The 18043-nt window shown below is 42.8% G+C and overlaps 1 protein-coding gene across 1 annotated transcript in view; it reads right to left on the bottom strand.

Moving 5' to 3' along the window:
- ptprn2 (protein tyrosine phosphatase receptor type N2) overlaps positions 1–18043 on the bottom strand; it is a 132178-nt gene that overhangs the window by 109722 nt on the left and 4413 nt on the right. The window contains exons 2-8 of the mRNA XM_052054086.1: positions 16234–16284; positions 13497–13610; positions 5679–5923; positions 4867–5245; positions 4076–4357; positions 3925–3968; positions 3016–3359 (exon numbers count right to left, since the gene is read on the bottom strand). Of these exons, the coding sequence (XP_051910046.1) occupies positions 3016–3359; positions 3925–3968; positions 4076–4357; positions 4867–5245; positions 5679–5923; positions 13497–13610; positions 16234–16284 (1459 nt within the window). The remainder of the gene's footprint in view (positions 1–3015; positions 3360–3924; positions 3969–4075; positions 4358–4866; positions 5246–5678; positions 5924–13496; positions 13611–16233; positions 16285–18043) is intronic.

Raw genomic sequence — 18043 nt, 5'->3', positions numbered from 1 at the left:
AATGCTGATAGCCTCATTTCTGTCCAAATCATAAGAAAAAAAAACAACACTCAAACTGCAGACGCCTGAGAAATCTACTTTAGTTCAGTCACAAAGTATTCACATTATCACTGTCTCCGAATCACACAAACGGCATCGAGGGAAAAGGCGGGAGGGATCAGCTGCCTCCTTGGGCTTGCTAAATCACCTGCTTTTGTTCCTGCAATGAGACAAACAATAAGGTGCAAATGGAACCTGCATGAGGTGTAATGGCTGCATCATATGGATGCGCCTCTCCGCCATTTCCCTCCTCCTCCTCCTCCTCTCATCTTTCTTGCTCTTTGCGCACCATCCTCTCTCTCTCGCTCTCTCACACCCAAAGTGAGAGTACACAAACGCGGCGGGGAGGAACACGCGCCCTCACCGCCAGACGAGAATAATAAGGTGCAAATGGAATGGAGGTGAAGTGTAATGGCGGTCCGATAAAGCCATGCCTCATCTCAGCTCAGTCCACGTCTTCTCTCGCTCCCTCTCTAACTCTCTCTCTTTCTCTCTCTGACTAAATCGCAGAGGAAATAGACCAAACAAAAGGTAATTTGCAGGAGGATGGGGTAGTGGGGTTGGAGAAAGGCACAAGGCGAAATAAATGAGAAGGACACACAAGAAAGCTACTTGGTTGCTGTCGATTTAACAGAGAATGGCGTCACGAGGCGGCAAGGTCAACAAAAAGTCAGGGATCGCGTTGAGGCCCTGCTGCAACGACATACCGTGGCTTTCAAAGAAGAAAATTATTCAAGGATTCACGGATATTTCCTGAATGAGTGTTTAGTTTGGACCGTGGTTAGTTATGTCATTCACTCCCAAAGACGTTTTTAAAACGTCTTTACAGACTTGGTCTAGATTTGGCTGGTACTGAATGAGTTAAGTGGAGTACACAAACAAATAATAGGGCCTAATTTGAGCACGACGACACACTTCCAATCAAAGACATTTGATTGTCAAACGTCGGTACAAGACAAAAAAGATTGACAATGGTGATTGTTAAAACTTTTTTATATTCACAACTGCCAATTTTTTATATGTATGGTCAACACTGAGTTTGGTTGAGCCACTGACTCTATTACTCGATTGTGAGGTAAAACAAGAGTCTCAGTTAAGCTGGTACACTTTGCTTTGGAAACTGCTCTGTGTACCAGACAAAAGGAATCACCGGGATTGTATTTTTGTTGGTTAAAGATACAAAGCGATGCTTGTACTGCACTTTGTGAGTTTGTAAGTTACTCAGTCAATGAGGTAAAATGTTACGCTTGGATTACAGTTCGTTGATAAGATGGTTAAAAGTGAAGTTATGCTAAGACCGCTGTTGGTTTGATTGGGTGGTTGGGTCAGTTGGTCGGTTATGCTGACAGCAAAGAGAAGCAAGTTTATAGGTTTCGTCAGTAATTATGCTTGGATGAAAGTTTAGATTCACTCATTTTTAAGTACGACATGGAGCTCAACTCGGCCGGATTTTTATTCTTGGATCGTCGGTTTGTGAATGACATAACAGGTTGTTAGTTCAATATACGAAGCTTGGATTGACGTTAGTAAGATGAGAATTTATTACACTTCGTATATGGCTGGTTGGTTAGTTAATTCGCTCTGGCCAAAGTTTATGCAAGAATTATGGGTGATTGGTTGGTCAGATTAGTAGTAACTTTGTACTGGAGTGGTGCCTGGTCCAAAGAAGGACCGATTACATTTTTTCTGGAAAAAGACGGGCCGCGACCCACCAAGCAGACCAACCTTGAACCAGTCAGACAGTTATTTCGGATTATTCAGATTTGGTGGAAGACATTCCAGGCACGTTTACATCCCTCCTCGGCAGTTTTGGCAAGCTGTGAGCTCCACGCCTGTTGATGCAAGCGCTCGTCCAACCCCCGCCCCCCATCTCTGTCTCCTTTATTCGCTTCCCGATCTTTCCTCCTATCTCCAAAGCAGCAGTTTCATGTCACGAGCTGTCAGTCAGATAAGCAGGTTGCCATCCACTCACTGAGAGCAGACCCCTCGGTAGGCCGATGACACGTCCTTTTTAAAGAAAAAAAAATTGTGCGCCTACTCATGGTGTGGTGACTTTACAGCGCGACACAGGTGAAGGACAACTCACATGAAAACGCCATAAAGGGATTGGAAGGAGGGCCGCAGGGTGTGCAAAGATGCAGTGGATAATAATTAACCCAGCACAGTTCCTCATGGATTATCATCATTAAATAGAGCACAGAAAAAAACGTTTTTTTTCGGGGGGGGATCTAGAATTTGCGCAGCAATTTCGTCCGGGAATGGACTGGCATCTCCAAATGGGAAAAACAAATGGGTCCGTCCAAAGAAGAAAACAAAATCATTACGCATTACGCAAAATTAAGTCAATATCCTACATTTAATGAAGTTTTAAGACTGTGCTTTCGGTATCGCCCCCAACCGAAAAAAGGGAAAATTACGAGAATAAACTAGTCAAGTATTTTTAGATAGTCGAGAGTTGTATACATACAATATTTGATTTTATTAAATTGAAATTAAAAATGCGCTTTGCAGATTTCACATTAATCTGCAATCTTTCAGACTCCCCAAACAACAGGTGTCAAACTCAAGGTCCTGGGGCCAGATCTGGCCCGCCACATCATTAATGGTCTGTGGCCCGCGAAAGCAAATCAAATGTCAATTTTCATGATGCTTGCTAAAATCTCGACTAAAATGTCAAATTCTCATATGTAATAAATAAGAGTGATACTGTAAGCATTTTCTTATTACCAAACTCATTACAGTAACTTAAAAGATAGGTGAATAAATCGTTATTCTTGACTTCTTCATATGGTTTCAGTCAGAACGGCCCTCTAAGGGAAACTGGAACTAAAATCAAGCCTGTGACAAAAATCAGTTTGACACCCCTGAACTAAGTATTGCTATTTGTAATTAGAAACAACTAACATTCATTTTTATTTCGGATTAATCTGAAATGTCACGAACTCAAATTCACAAAGCCCCTCTTTATGTACTCACTCTGAGCCGGTTATGATGTATCCAAAATGTCTGTCTTTCCCTCTGCTGGAAAACTCCTTCAGTCCAACGTGGACTAGCTGAGTTTTCACCTTCATGTCATTGCCGGCAGGTTTGTGCATCTCCTTCCCCATCTCGGAGTCAGGCCTCGCCGCGGTGCCAGTCAAGCGTACGGTGGAGCTTTCCCTGGCAGGTGCCGAAATGCCTTTCTCTGCACCTTGGGACTGCATGGTCCGGCTCCGAACGCTCTCCAGGCCCACCGCTTTTCCGCCAGGAGCAGGTTGGACTTCAGAGGAGTCGCCAAATTTGTCAAGATAATCAAGGAGCTTGGAGAAAATGGCCGTATGCTGCAATAAATACAAAAAGTCTCAAAATACGCGCGACTGACGTCTACTGCATTTGAAAATCTTATATGAGAAAATGTATATTATTAATTTAAAAAAATCTTATTCTCAAAACAAAAGGTCCTATACTTTTGATTTAACTGTGAAAAAAAATACAAGTTTAAAAAAAAAAGCATATGCTTAATTTTTTTAATGATGTTTACAATTACAAGCAATGACTATGAGTAATGGTCCAAGGTTTAGTGAGACTGTGAATGACTTTACTTTAATTAAGTCGGCAAAAGCCTGGATGGGTTGAAGCAAAATGTTTTCAGAGAAACCCTGTGACTTCATCAAAAACAGAATGAGCCATCACCAAACAGTTTCATTGCGATATATGCGGACTGAAAAAGAGTTCATTTAGTGAAACTCAATCAAGCTTTTGTCTTGCCGTTCCTGGAATTTAGCATGCATGCGGTCTTGATGTGCTCCCGATCAAGATCTTGTGACAAAGTTTCAGTGCGGATATATGCCTCTTCCTGCCCCAAACTAATGTGTCACTTTTGGAGACCAACCAATTGGAATTCACCTTGTCAACAGGCTCCTTGTTGGCTGTGTCGTCTTCTTTTTGGCCTGGAAACAAGCGGGAAAACAGAAGTCTTGAAATCGTGACAAAAAGCTAGCCACTTGTGTTAGCCACGAGCTCACTAGCGCCACATACAGGTATATACTGAATGTACCTTGTCCAAATATCAAAGGGACCTTCGGGTTGACATCCAGTACTTTGCTCGGTTTCACATTCAAGACTTGGTTTGATTCCATTCCAGCTATTAGGTCCCCGTCTCCCTCCGAAACCTGGTTACCCGGTTCCGGCTGGGTCCCAGGATCTGGTTGCCTCGCCTCGGCTTTTTGCAGAGCTCCGGTGAGGACGTTAGCCAGTTGGTCCAAGTCTTTGCTCATCCAAGGGTCCATGTTGAAGCTGTGCCCTCCCAAATGCTTGATCATATCCTGGAACAAATGATCTGGGACAGAAGACAAGAAATGGCATGCTGCATTTTTAGGGCGAAAAGTTAGCCTTCAGCATATTGGACTACAGTGTCTATGAACCTTAGCAAGCTGCTGTTAGCCTTTAGCGCAGGGGTGCCCATTAGGTAGATCCTGATCTACCGGTAGATCTATGACAGGTCCCAAGTAGATCCGAGGAGTGTCGAGAAGAAAAAAAACAAGCAACCATTTGTGTGTCTTTGTACATGTTAGTAATATATTTTTTGTGTTAATATACACTGCACACTAATCATCTTATCAGTCTCATTTTCACAAAAAAAAAATTAAAAATAAAATAAAGCAGGTAAATCTTAAATTTGTGTGTGTGTGTGTGTGTGTGTGTGTGCGTGCGCGCGCCGGTAAGGGTAGATCCCGGGAGGTTAGTTGATCGAAAAGTAGATCTTCGATCCAAAAAGTTTGGGCACCCCTGCTTTAGCGCATATGAGAACTTAAGAATCACAATGTTAGCTGTCAAGCAGGTTGTTACCATTCATGAAATTAGGGGGCTTCTTGGCGGTCAGTTGTTTGGACCCGCTCCTGACCAGCAATCCATCCAGACTGAGTTTTGGGGCTTTGGAACCAAAAGCCAAGCGAACCTCATCTGGGGGTGGGCGCACATAGCCGAGGTAGCGGAGCTTCCCTTTGGACCCCGATGGTCCGTCTTCCCTGAAGAGCTGCTCCAAGTGGTTGGAGAGGGTCTTGTAGGGGGCGCTAAGCTGAGGGTGCCTGCCCTCGCCGCTCTGAGAGAAGACCTTGGTGGTGGGGGGTTGGTCCAAATCATTCTGGAGGCTGTAGACGCTGGTCTCCTTCCAGCCCAACTTTGGTGGACCACGATCCGGAGGACCGTCAACGGTGAGACCTTCATTCTATGTCAGGCCACAACAATAACAGTTTTTAATGGATGGTTGAATGAGAGTGCTCACTTTAGATTGACACTTGTTGTGTCACCAGAAGTGCTGAAATGTTAATGCTGGAGAGAATGTTTTTTTGTTTAACTATGTTAACAGAATTGCTTGAGTTATTTCTTTTGGTTGTCACTTGTTGCTAGGCTGAATTCAATGGGCCGCATATATTGTCAATGTTAAAATGTGGCTATTTCTTACTGGGTCACCTTTTGCTAGGCAGAGTTCATAGTGGAACATGCAACAACAGAAATGCTAGAAATACGTACATTTAATGTTTCGTTTGTTTTCCTTGCCGGATTTTTAGGGCAACACAATTCCTCACAAAGCTCTTTTGTTATTTTGCCTCACCACAACTATGTATTAAATGTAAAATCCATATTTAACAGCTTCTGACCTGAGTGTTGGCTGCCTCTTGTTGAACTCCAGGCCGCAGTGGTGGTGGGAAGTGCAAGCCTTTCAGGAAGCGCTGAAAATTCTTGCTCAACTCCGCTTTCGCAGGCCTCGCATTCCTGCCTGCAGTCCCGCTTTTTGACTCGAGGAGCACCTCTGATGCCTCGTGACGGCCGACGGGGCTGCTCCTCAGTTTGGAGAGCTCTCGGGAGATCACCTGCTGTGTGATGTCATCGTGCCACGTAAGACCTGAAGGAGGTCAAAGCAGACTCATCGTTTTGATCATGCAAATTCATGCATATAACTATATCACACTATCCAATAAGAAATTAATACATTTTATCAGTGTCTTTGGTCCCGAGTGTAGTTTGTATGACGGGGCCTCTCAGTGTGATGCATTGTTGTGGGCCATCGAGAAATACGCACGCACGCACACACACACACGAGCGTGAGCAGACCATGGCCAGGCAGCAAGCTCGGGGAGAGTGCCACAGTGCCAACATCTCCGCTAATTGCCAACACATAGCTGCAGTACACAACTCCAGAGAGGCAGAGATGGAACAGTGCCAGGATGCCCAGGACCAGATGGAGCTACCCAAGCGGGGGGAAAAAATGACACCCCAAACATGGCCAACATGCTCAATGAGCCAAAAGGGGGAGAGCAGGGAAATACCGGAGATGGTCAATGATTATGTTTCTTTATCACAGGAGACGTTCGGTGGTTCCACAGTTTTTAGGCTTCATCGTTAATGTTATCGGGTGTGTTTGTTTTTTGTAATCACATACCAGTATGGGCTGAAATCCAGGCAGAATATAGTTACACAAATGTTCTTCTTGGTGGCGTTTTTTTTCACTGGTCACTTGTTGCTAGGTAGAATTATTACCGTATTGGCCCGAACATAAGATGGTGTTTTTTGGATTGAAATAAGACTGAAAAAGTGGGGGTCGTCTTATATTTGGGGTCGATAGATTATACCCATTCACGACGCTAGATGGCGCCAAATATCATTGAAGCGAATGCTGAACTTGACTCCGCAGGCCAAAGTGAACCCGTCACGAAGAATAAAAATGAAAAATAACGGTAGCACGAAGAAGAAAGATAAAAAATAGCACTAAGAAAGAAAAGAGAAGAAAATAATAGAGGAGATAATAGAAAATGGAGAAACATAGTGACGATCTGGAGAAAAGTGGGTCGAAGATGAGCCAAGTTAACCGGCAGCTGAGGAGAAGTTACGATGTAATTTACATTTCAAACACCAGAAGCCATTCATTTACGAATGTGATTGCACTTTAGTTTACATATTTAAATGTTCATATATTAAGATTTGAATGAGGCAAAATAACATGCTTTTTCTCTCAAATATATTGTTAGAATCATTTGTTTCAGATGTACTGTAATTATTTTCTGTATAAAATTAATTTGGTGTTCAAAAAGTCTTTTTTCAAACTTAAGTCTTGAAAAAGAGGGGGTCATCTTATAATCAGGGCCGTCTTATATTCGGGCCAATGCGGTATTATTATTATTTTATTGTATTTTATTTTTTTAACCAGTCCATGGTTAGTTGCTAAGTTGAATACAAAGCAAAACATATCAGCAAAATTGCACTTGTTGATCAGCAGAATTATTTTAGTTATTTATTTTTGCCAGGTCACTTGTTTTAGAGGAGCCCATCCATCCCTTCCGTCAGTTAATTAACGCCTCACCACCAAACGCTGCAGCCTTCAAATAAGTCGAATACACATGCTGGCCTGCTTTACGTGCATGAGCCTTTTGAGCATTCCGAGCTTATAAGACACGGCGCTCTAAAACATTCCTCATTCCTCTCATCGGATGGCTTTTTGAAAATGGTGATTTTAATTAGTTTGGTGTGATTTTTAAGGGCGTGAGTAGAAGAGAGCGTGAATACTTTCATAGTGTGCACAAGCAAAAAAAAAAATGAAAGCTGTCAAGTAGAAAGTGGAGGAATATACATTTATTTCAGTCCACCAATGTTATTTAACAAGTGGCAAGGAAAAGAGAGCATTTTAAAAAAGACCTGCTTTTGTTTCTGACTTATTAAAAATTCATCATTAATTAAAGCCGTGAGCGGTGACAAAAAGGCACTCCGACCCGCATTTTTAAGGTGGACCAAAATGATAAAAACTTGCTCACATTCGATGTCATAGTACTCATAAAAGCAACTAGCAAAGGCTATTAGTGAAGGCATTGAAGTGAAACGCAGAAAGGTCTCTCTCTCTCTCTCTCTCTCTCTCTCTCTCTCTCTCTCTCTCTCTCTCAAACACACACACACACAAACGCACAAATTAAAAGGAAAAACCTGGTTTGAGTGTTTGAGTGGACCAAACTATGTTGTAAGCGGAAACACTGCAGGGATAATCACTCCCATAAATCAGTCAATACCAGCAAATTATTCGCCAACACCTTCGTCAAGAAAAGATTACTTTTCTCCCACTTCAGCATTGTGAACAACATAGACCATGATGCATTGCGCCGCTGAGCTGATAGGAGCACATGACAATGAAATGATTGGCCAATCCTAATTCTTTGTCGGTACTGTTTTTAATTACACAAAATGTTGTGCTTTTTTTTTGGAGTTATGAGTTTTTTTAACAACATCATGAGTTTCGAAGTAAGCTTATTTTATGTCGCTAACCTCCCCACAATATCGATAATTATTGTCTCATGACGTTGAGATGATTTTTCCATCCCTACGGCACCCGAAAGTTAAAAATGCTTTTATGGTCTTTGTTTTCTTTCCCTGCATTCCACACAAATGTGCGCTCCAAATCAAATCTAATTGAATAAGCTGAGAAAAGTAGAACATGGTGCAAAAATGTATAGAAAAGCAACCCAGCAGCTTCCATGATGGTAATATAATACACACACACACACACACATATTATATATACATATTTTTTTTTTTACAACAAAAGCTCCATTTGTGGCATTTCTGACAGTGCGGCGATGCCTTAAAAGCATCATTATAGACTTGGTCGGGCTAAAGGCCAAACTAATTTGCATTACAAGTGCCCTGCTTGAGTCATTTCATATTGTAGTCACAGCAGCAACCTTGACAAGGAGCAAACAAACAAATGAACAAAACAACAAAGACGGAAATTATTTTGCTCACACTAAAAGCATGTTACTTTAAAATGACCCTGACGCCTACGCTCACACTCACGCCAGCTGAATGCTAACATTAAAGCTCGCTCTCCCGGCGCTAAATGCACCGTGCGACATGTACGCTATGTTCATCGTCACGGGCTTGCCTTGACTGATTACATTTTTTTTTTAAAATCAGAGTTTTTCATATTAACAAAACTTCACCCCACCCACTCCCCCTCCAGCTAACAACTGCTCGCACTTGTATGAACAGGTGACCGCTGTCATCGAGAGAATGAGGCTACCTTGGTGTAAACTCGCAATTGTCACCTCAGATGGATTGTCAATTTTTACTACTAGAAAAAGACAAAAAACGGCAAATTGCTGGAAAGGAACAAAGCCTAGAGCAGGATATCATTTTCCTTCACTGCATCATTCATCAGGAGTCTGTCTCAGTGAAAGTCTGGATTGCACCCTTACTTGCTCTTCATTGTAATGCTTTTGCTATCCTACCAAAACCAAAAGGTAAGCAGAGCTGCACTGGGATTTGTTGGCTGCTTTACAGTGTAGTATGTGAAATTCTGCCTCTTCATATTCAAATGCCATTACAGTGAAACTCCTCTAGAACGAAACCGACATGGGCGAAAATACACCGTAACCTACATGGCGAAAATACCCCCCAAATAATCTTCATGCATTAACACCATTCCCACTTTCCTGCCCCCCACACAATGAAAAACAACCCTGTTGCGTTATGCGATATCTTTTTCTCTGCTCTTGCCTCACGACAACATTCACTACAACGAAGTCTAATCCAACAGCGACCTCGACAGCTTTGTTCGGAAACGGCAACAGCAACCACCACACTGGTTAACACATGCGCATTTGTCCAGGAAGTATTTGTTATTGTTAGTTTCAGATGCAGCAAGAACGGACTTCAAAACGGACCTTTGGATGTCAAGCAATTAAGACAAGAAGCGCTCTGATGCGGGAAGAGAGGGTAAAAGAGATCAGAATGAAAGACGGAGGAAGCAAAATAAAATACATTATCCAAGAAATTGATGTAAGTTAAAGTGAATGCTGATCATAAATTTCGCAATTTATTTCCCTTTTTTCTTTCTACACTGACTGTATGAAGTGTCAAATCAGTGGATGCTCATACCTATGCACTATTGGAATTAAAATAAAGAGGACACATACGTTTGTGTGTGCGTGTACACATACGTGTGTGTGTGTGTGTGTGTGTGTGTGTGTGTGTGTGTGTGTGTGTGTGTGTGTGTGTGTGTGTCTTTTCATCTGAGATCAAATTTGCAACAGTGAAAAAACCCCTGTTGTGAAAGATTTCTTGCTGCAAACATTGATTTCGTTGTAGAGGAGTTTCACTGTATTTTCTTTTTGGACGCATGGAGTATTTTTTCAAGTTGAAGCTGTTCACCAAGTCGCAACAAGCTAGCAGGCAGGCCATTGGTCCACCCAGAATACGGGGTGACGTATACCGCCACTCATTTGCTTGAGCGAATATGCTAATATTAGCATTGTGTGAAAAGTGTGCTTTATCTCTTACAATACAATACATGCTGATTTATATAGCGTTTTCACAACAGCGGCAGCTGTAATCATTGTGGTATTTTGATGCCTCTACTTCTGCTTTGTTGGACAAAGCTGGAGCCCTATTGATGTGATGAACACACCATTTTGGAGATAAGGGGGATTGTCAATCGATTCCATTGACGTTCCTCACCATTTTTGCACACCCAAGCACAAAACCTCCCCGACAGCACAGCTGAGATGATGCTCCGCCGAATTTTTTTGTAAAAAGTAGGCACCACACGGTGCACTGTGGGGGGAGATAAAACCCAAAGCGATGACATCACCGCCTCAAGGTCAGAGTTTAAACGAAGGGCCCTCCAACGTTTAATTCACTTCATGCCAACCCTCCCCTTTTCACTTTTTTTATTCACCCCCCCTTCTCCCGGTTGACTGCTGACTGTTAATGGTTCACGCCTGTTACAAGGTATTAAGCTCAGAATGGCCTGCAAAAGCCAATTATGTTTGCACTGAGTAGGTGGGTGGGTGGCTGGGGGGGTTAACCTTCAAGTTTGTTGTCGTGTTTGTGTTGAAGGCATCTACTGCCCCCAGGTGGGTCAGCACAGCAGTTACAGTCTAGTCAGCGTGTACTATGCGACTTATGGTTTGTTTGACCCGTTGCGGCTACGTCACGCGATCACGTGAGTGCACCATGACGGGCAGCAAAAGTTAATGACTGCTGAATCAAGGTGGATGGAAAAAGGAGCGATTTAGCCACTCTATGAGTTATTTTTTGCCCATCTAGCCATGACATCCTCTATTTCAACTGCCGCCTGCTGCGTTCACTGTTTCAATGAAATCATCAGCTTTGGCGGAATTCACAGCGCACGACCTTTATTATTGTGTTTTCATATCCCTTACACTGGAGCTGATTTAAAAGCTTATAAAAGTCTGGACGCAGCCCTTTTTTTTTGGGTCGCTGGCTGGGTTCCTGGGACTAGATGCTACGCTCACACCAAAGGGACAAGATACATTGTAATGGTGAAGGTAAAACTTCCGTATGATGCTAACTGACATCCACCCCCCCCCCCCCCACACACACACACACATGATCCTGTTTGCACCCAGCAACATGTTGTAATTGAGTACAATATATGTACAATGATACTAAGCTTGTGAAAAATTATCCATGCAAATCCTCAAGTATTTTGAGGGTATTCAGTCCTTTCGATTGATTGCTGCTATCCATGGCCGTCTTTTATCTTCATGTGCTAAGAGCCAGGTTTGATTTACACCCCTGTCTAGTAGTACATCCGACCGCAAAGCAATATATGACCATTTTTAGAAAAGTGTCCTTGGGTGTCTTGAAAGGCTCTTATAAATAAAATGCATTATTATTATTATTATCGATTCTATAAACAGAGACAGGACTACACACTTCACAGGAGTTTCAACAGTTTTATATATATATATATACATATATATATAAAATGTTTTTTTGTGGCTGTCCGTCATGACGAAGGGGGCATTCCTACGAAGAATGTGATTTACTGCACAAAAGGTGAATAGCGGCCTCATTAAAGTTGTGGGAGAGACTGGGTGACTTTTGGGGAAGAGGGTGGCCATGGGACTCCCTAAAATGGTCGCCAGCCAATCACAGAAATCATGACAGGTACGCACCCCCACCCCAAAAAAAAAAAAAATTTACTCACAATTACCTCAATTACCGGGTTCGATTCCAGCTCCGGCCTCCCTGTGTGGAGTTTGCATGTTCTCCCCGGGCCTGCGTGGGTTTTCTCCGGGTGCTCCGGTTTCCTCCCACATTCCAAAAATATGCATGGCAGGCTGATTGAACACTCTAAATTGTCCCTAGGTGTGAGTGTGAGCGTGGATGGTTGTTCGTCTATGTGTGCCCTGCGATTGGCTGGCAACCGATTCAGGGTGTCCCCCGCCTACTGCCCGGAGACGGCTGGGATGGGCTCCAGCACCCCCCGCGACCCTAGTGAGGATCAAGCGGTACGGAAGATGAATGAATGAATTACCTCAATGAATCCAACATGCACAGGAAGGCCATAGCAAGAGATTCAAAACCAGAACCACGGGATTGAGATGCGGACGTGCAAACCACTAGTCCACCACTGCATTACATGTGTTATTTTAAAATATTTCATTTGTATTTAATATTTAAAAATATTTTTATGTGGAACCTAAAAAATGTGGGAAAGCAGGAAAGCTAGAGTAGCAGCCATTTGTTGCTAGGCAGGAATTGCAGCGTGCACGGGTTAAGATGTCAGTGGGTGTGTTCATTTTGACTCTGTCTAAATTATAAAACTCATTAGGAAGAAACAAATTAGAGGGAACATTTATGATGTTCTTTCAACACATACTGGAGGGAGAATGTAAAATCCTGATGAATATAACACTGCCTTCTCCACCATCTTGCTATATGTTAGCATACCAATGATTAGCCTGTTAGCTTTTTCTTTTCTAGCAAATTCTTTAAAAAATGGTACCAACTACAGGAAAGAATATAAAATCATATCAGGTTGCCTTTGTGCCCTTTATTTCATGAGAAATGGTACTACCTAGGGCGGCCCGGTAGTCCAGTGGTTGGCACGTCGGCTTCACAGTGCAGAGGTACCGGGTTCAATTCCAGCTCCGGCCTCCCTGTGTGGAGTTTGCGTGTTCTCCCCGGGCCTGCGTGGGTTTTCTCCGGGTGCTCCGGTTTCCTCCCACATTCCAAAAACATGCGTGGCAGGATGATTGAACACTCTAAATTGTCCCTAGGTGTGAGTGTGAGTGCGTATGGTTGTTCGTTTCTGTGTGCCCTGCGATTGGCTGGCAACCGATTCAGGGTGTCCCCCGCCTACTGCCCGAAGACAGCTGGGATAGGCTCCAGCACCCCCCGCGACCCTAGTGAGGATCAAGCGGCTCGGAAGATGAATGAATGAATGGATGAATGGTACTACCTGCAGGACAAGATATAAAATCATGATCAACCTACAGTACCTTAGTGCTTTTATTACGCAGGCGACTGTCTTGTTGCATACCGATTGTGATTTGTCATTTTAAAAATGATACGCGGCTACGGAGAATGATATAAAATCCTCATCAATCTAACTTGGCACGCTCGCAACTCTTGTGTCCATCTTGCTACATGTTAGCATAATTAACTTTCACATGGTGGCATACCTCTGTGAGCCAGTTTCTGCAAGAGCGTCCTGAGGCCCAGCAAACTGGAGAAAGACACAGCGTACGTGTTCAGATCTGCGCCGGCCAGCTGCTGACACCTTCCGAAGACACCGTCTGCGCACCAGACGAACAGAACCATGAACAAAATATACAAACAGCAAACAGAGGTATCCTCGTTCTGTGACATTCTACCCCGTTAAGCAGCTCCTTTGCTGATACCAACGACTCTATAAAGAGTTCGGGAAGTGTGTGTGCGTGTGTGTGTGGAATAGGGATGGAGGGGGGGCGAGGGCGCTACTATGCCAATCTAGCACAACAGGCTGGCTCAATTCGGGTCACCAGGCAACCAGAGCCAACTGGTTGTTCGGGATGACTGACCGGGACCTCTGGAGTAGGCTGAAATGTAATAAAGATGCATATAATTTCATCCGCTTGACCGGATAGAAATGGCAAAACCCAAAAGTGTAATCAGGCAACAAGCAGCATATCATTCACTGTGTTTTCGACAGGTGTTCTCAAGATAGCGATGCCAACACAACAAAGTTAATGCTCAGATTTGTGGACATTCTTTCTGTCGATTTCAGCGTCGCATGGCACCAAGCAGCCCATCATGCACTGTCTTGACTATTTTAAGCGTCATTTTTATTGTTGAATATGATGTAAATGTCCAAATGGAACACTTATGGAAGGCCACACTACTCGTCTGTACCAACAGAAAGACATCTAATTCGCTCCAAGTCTCTTGTGGCTCTTTGGCTTACTGCTTTTATAAGCCCAAGGCCAGCAGATAAGTGCTACATGTTACCTCCCCCAAGAGCGTGGCCAGGGTCCTTTATAAACAATTAACCAGCTGTGTTGTATTGATTTGGTGGTCACCTCACCCACACTCTGGGCTATTAAAGCCCACGCTGTATGTTCAATTCGAATGTTGTGAGTGATGATCAGAGTTTCGGAATCACTTGAGCCGCATCGGAAGCACTTTTGAGACACTGTTAAGGAAAATACCCCATTCACGAACATGTTCAAAATGGACAATAACCAGCATCCGTTCTTTTCGCAGGACAGCGACAATATGTTAGCATACTGACTGTTAGCATTTTAGCAATCGTCATTAGCAATGATACATAGCTATTGGGCAAGAAAAAAATCTCAATTTGTCGACATTTTATCAAATTTCATATGCATACATGTAAGCATCCCACCAGTTCATCTGTTCATTGGGGAACGAGATATTCCAGAATATTATGACAACAGGTTGTTAGCATGCAGGCTGTAAGCATAAGAAGCCTTTTAAGATTGTTTTTTTTCTTTTCTGTATTAACTCAGTCTAATTACTTCCCAGACAAAACAGTCCGATTAGATAAGTGTGGCACTTCATCAATCACACGAACCAGGAGATGGCTCTGTTTATCTGCACTCGACATCATGGCCTGTCTGGACATATTGATTTGCGCTGCCAATACACCCGTCCAAACATGTCCGAATATGTCGTCAGTTGTCTCCATCGCCTTTCTCTCTCTTTTTTTTTCTTTTTACATCATTACATTGCTGTCTCCTTCCCGGCGCATTAGCGTTCACGCTGTAGATAACAGGCTGCAGTGTGTGGGTGGAGTGGCGTCTGGATTTATGGCCCCTAACTGTTTAGCTACTAAAAAAAAAAAAGATTCCTCCTTCATAACTTCAAAATGATCAACAGAGGGACGGATTTAGTCATTGTAGGTGCTTTGACTGTTTAGAATTCATAGAATAGTATCCAATAAAATGGCTTGTCACAGAATGGAATAAAACAGAATAGAATGGAATAAGCTCTACAAGAGGACACAAAACGTGACCAAAAGAAAAAATTAGTGAGTCAGTCAGTGAATGAGTAAGTCATTGTTTCACTTGTGTTCATACTTCATTTTATCCTTTCAATAGAGTGCAGATCAATATGTTAGTGCTGTTGATGCTGTTTTGTAGAAGGAAGTCATATCTAAATGTTTGAAATGTCACAAAAGAAAAAAATAGCCACGCCATATTTGAAATTATGCTTGCAATGCAAGCTTTTGCATAAAATATCTTTTTCTCCGTTTTTTTATCCTCAGAAAATGGAAATCTGATGACATATAGCAATTTTCTAATGCTGATGGCTAAAGAAGGAAACAAAAAAAACGTTTTTTTTGCGTCGAAAGAAAAGAGTTGCATTCTATTTCTTTTATTACGCTTACACGTTTATATGGCAATAGAACACAATAATCATTGGCCCTTGCAAATTAATTGAACTCCAGTCAAACGGCTGAGCTTGAGGGATTCAATGAGTTCATCGAGGCCCATTGCCATGGAAACCCAAAAGAGATGCTGCACATCAAATATTTAACAGACCTGTTATGTCGTTGCCAGTCTGCCTGCCTTCGTTATATAACAATAAGATGTATTTTTTTTGTCCTGGGGAGACAAAAGCTTACTTTTATTATGTCGTGAGGCCTCCATGAAAATGTTATTAGAAACTGGGCTGAGAAAAGCAGGTTAGCGCTTTGGGGGAAGAAAGTGAAGTGGCACCACCCCCGCGTTTCCTGCGACTCATCACCAATGACGCCGGGTTACCAGGCAACTTAAACAGACTTAACTATTTCCATATCGGCTTCATACTAGGTGTCATAATCAGATTTTGAATATAATTAAAATACTAAATCATTTGGGGTAATTCGGTATTAACTATAAAACCAGCCCAAAATATTTTTTTCAAAAGTGGACTTACCGTTGACACAGAACTCGTAAGCTAGGCAAAGGTCATCTTCAAACAGGCAACCTGGAAGAAAAAAAATAGGATTCATAAGTTCAAGTAAAGCTAGTTTTTTTTAATCGTAAATGCAATGAAAAATAAGTTATCAAATTAAATGTAATGATTTTTGCTTTATTTACGATTGTACTTTTACAATGATGTTCTCTTCATTTTCTTACATCAATTTTTGCAATTTGTTTTGGAGTGGAAAAAAACTTTTTTCTCCAAATTTTCTGTCGCATGAGGAAGGGAAAGTGAGGCAAAAATGAACAAGTTTCGAACGATAAGAGGAGAGAAAGTGACAAAAGTATTTTCAAAGAAAGTGCACATCACTTTTTTTCCACCTTGTGAGTAGAAATAATGCCCAGCGGGGGGGTTTAAAACGCAATTTGCTTTTGTAGAGCGACAGGCCTACTTTACCTCCTCATCACTTTTTGCCTTAATTTAACCGAAGAGCGTGTCAGCTCTCAATATTAATTAGGACCTTCCATTAAATCAAGGATCCAGCCGCGCGTCGGCGTATGCACAGCTGATAAAAGCCACATCCTCTTCCCTCCGCCACTGTGGCAGAGATGATTAAAAATCACGCCTTTTAATTAAAAACGTAATCTACATTGATGCAGCTGATTAGCGATGAAGAATACAGGTGGAACAACAATTATCCAGTCTATATCTTAATGAAGCATCCAGACTAAAACAATGTCCACGTGCTAAGTGGTCAAATTTTGAAGCATGATAAAAAGTGTGGAGTCTTTGGAGGTTTTGCAGGAGGCTGGTAAATACAGTGCCGCCAAATGTTGTTGTTGTTTTTTTTAAGAATATTTCATTCCTGTTGACTTGTATTTCCAGATTAATATTTGTATTTAGGGCGGCCCAGTCGTCGAATGGTTAGCGCGTCGACGGGAGTTTGCATGTTCTCCTCGTGCCTGCGTGGGTTTTCTCCGGGTATTCTGGTTTCCTCCCAGATTCCAAAAAACATGCATGGCAGGCTGACTGAACACTCTAAATTGTCCCTAGGTGTGAGTGTGAGCACGGACGGTTGTTCGTCTCGGATTGGCTGGCAACCGGATCAGGGTGTCCCCGCCTCCTGCCCGAAGATAGCTGGGATAGGCTCCAGCACACCCCGCGACCCTTGTGAGGATAAGCGGATCGGCAAATGGATGAATATTGCATTCCTGTTGACTTGTATTTCCAGATCAATATTTGTATTTAGGGCAGCCCAGTAGTCGAGTGGTTCGCGCGTCGACCTCACAGTGCAGAGGTGCAGGGTTCAATTCCAGCTCCAGCCTCCGTGTGTGGAGTTTGCATGTTCTCCCCTGCGTGGGTTTTCTCCGGGTATTCCGGTCTCACATTCCAAACACATTCATTGCACGCTTAAAATTGTCCTGAGGTGTAAGTGTGAGCCCGGACGGTTGTTCGTCTCCGATTGGCTGACAACCGGTTCAGGGTGGCCCCCGCCTGCTGCCCGAAGACAGCTGAGATAGGCTCCAGCACCCCCCGCAGGCTTTGCGAGGATAAAGCGGATCAGAAAATGGATGGATGGATGGATGGCTATTTGTATTTACAGAAATGAAAAGTGAAATGAAAATCAAGTATCTCGCCATTCCTCAACTATTTTGTTTCCCCGCCACCCACATTTTCAGGATATTTATTGGGTTTTGGGGGAGAATTCTATGGGTTTCATTTGAAATATTTTTTCCAAATGCATTTCAATGTGCATTTATTATATGAGAATGTTGGTTATTCATGGGCAGGGCTGATGCCAAGAGTGTGTGGGGGGCTCTGA

The sequence above is a fragment of the Hippocampus zosterae genome, chromosome 20, assembly GCF_025434085.1.
Source record: "Hippocampus zosterae strain Florida chromosome 20, ASM2543408v3, whole genome shotgun sequence".
Lineage (NCBI taxonomy): Eukaryota > Metazoa > Chordata > Actinopteri > Syngnathiformes > Syngnathidae > Hippocampus > Hippocampus zosterae.
The sequence above is the reverse complement of the archived record's forward strand: the minus strand, read 5'-3'. Positions and strand labels throughout refer to the sequence as shown.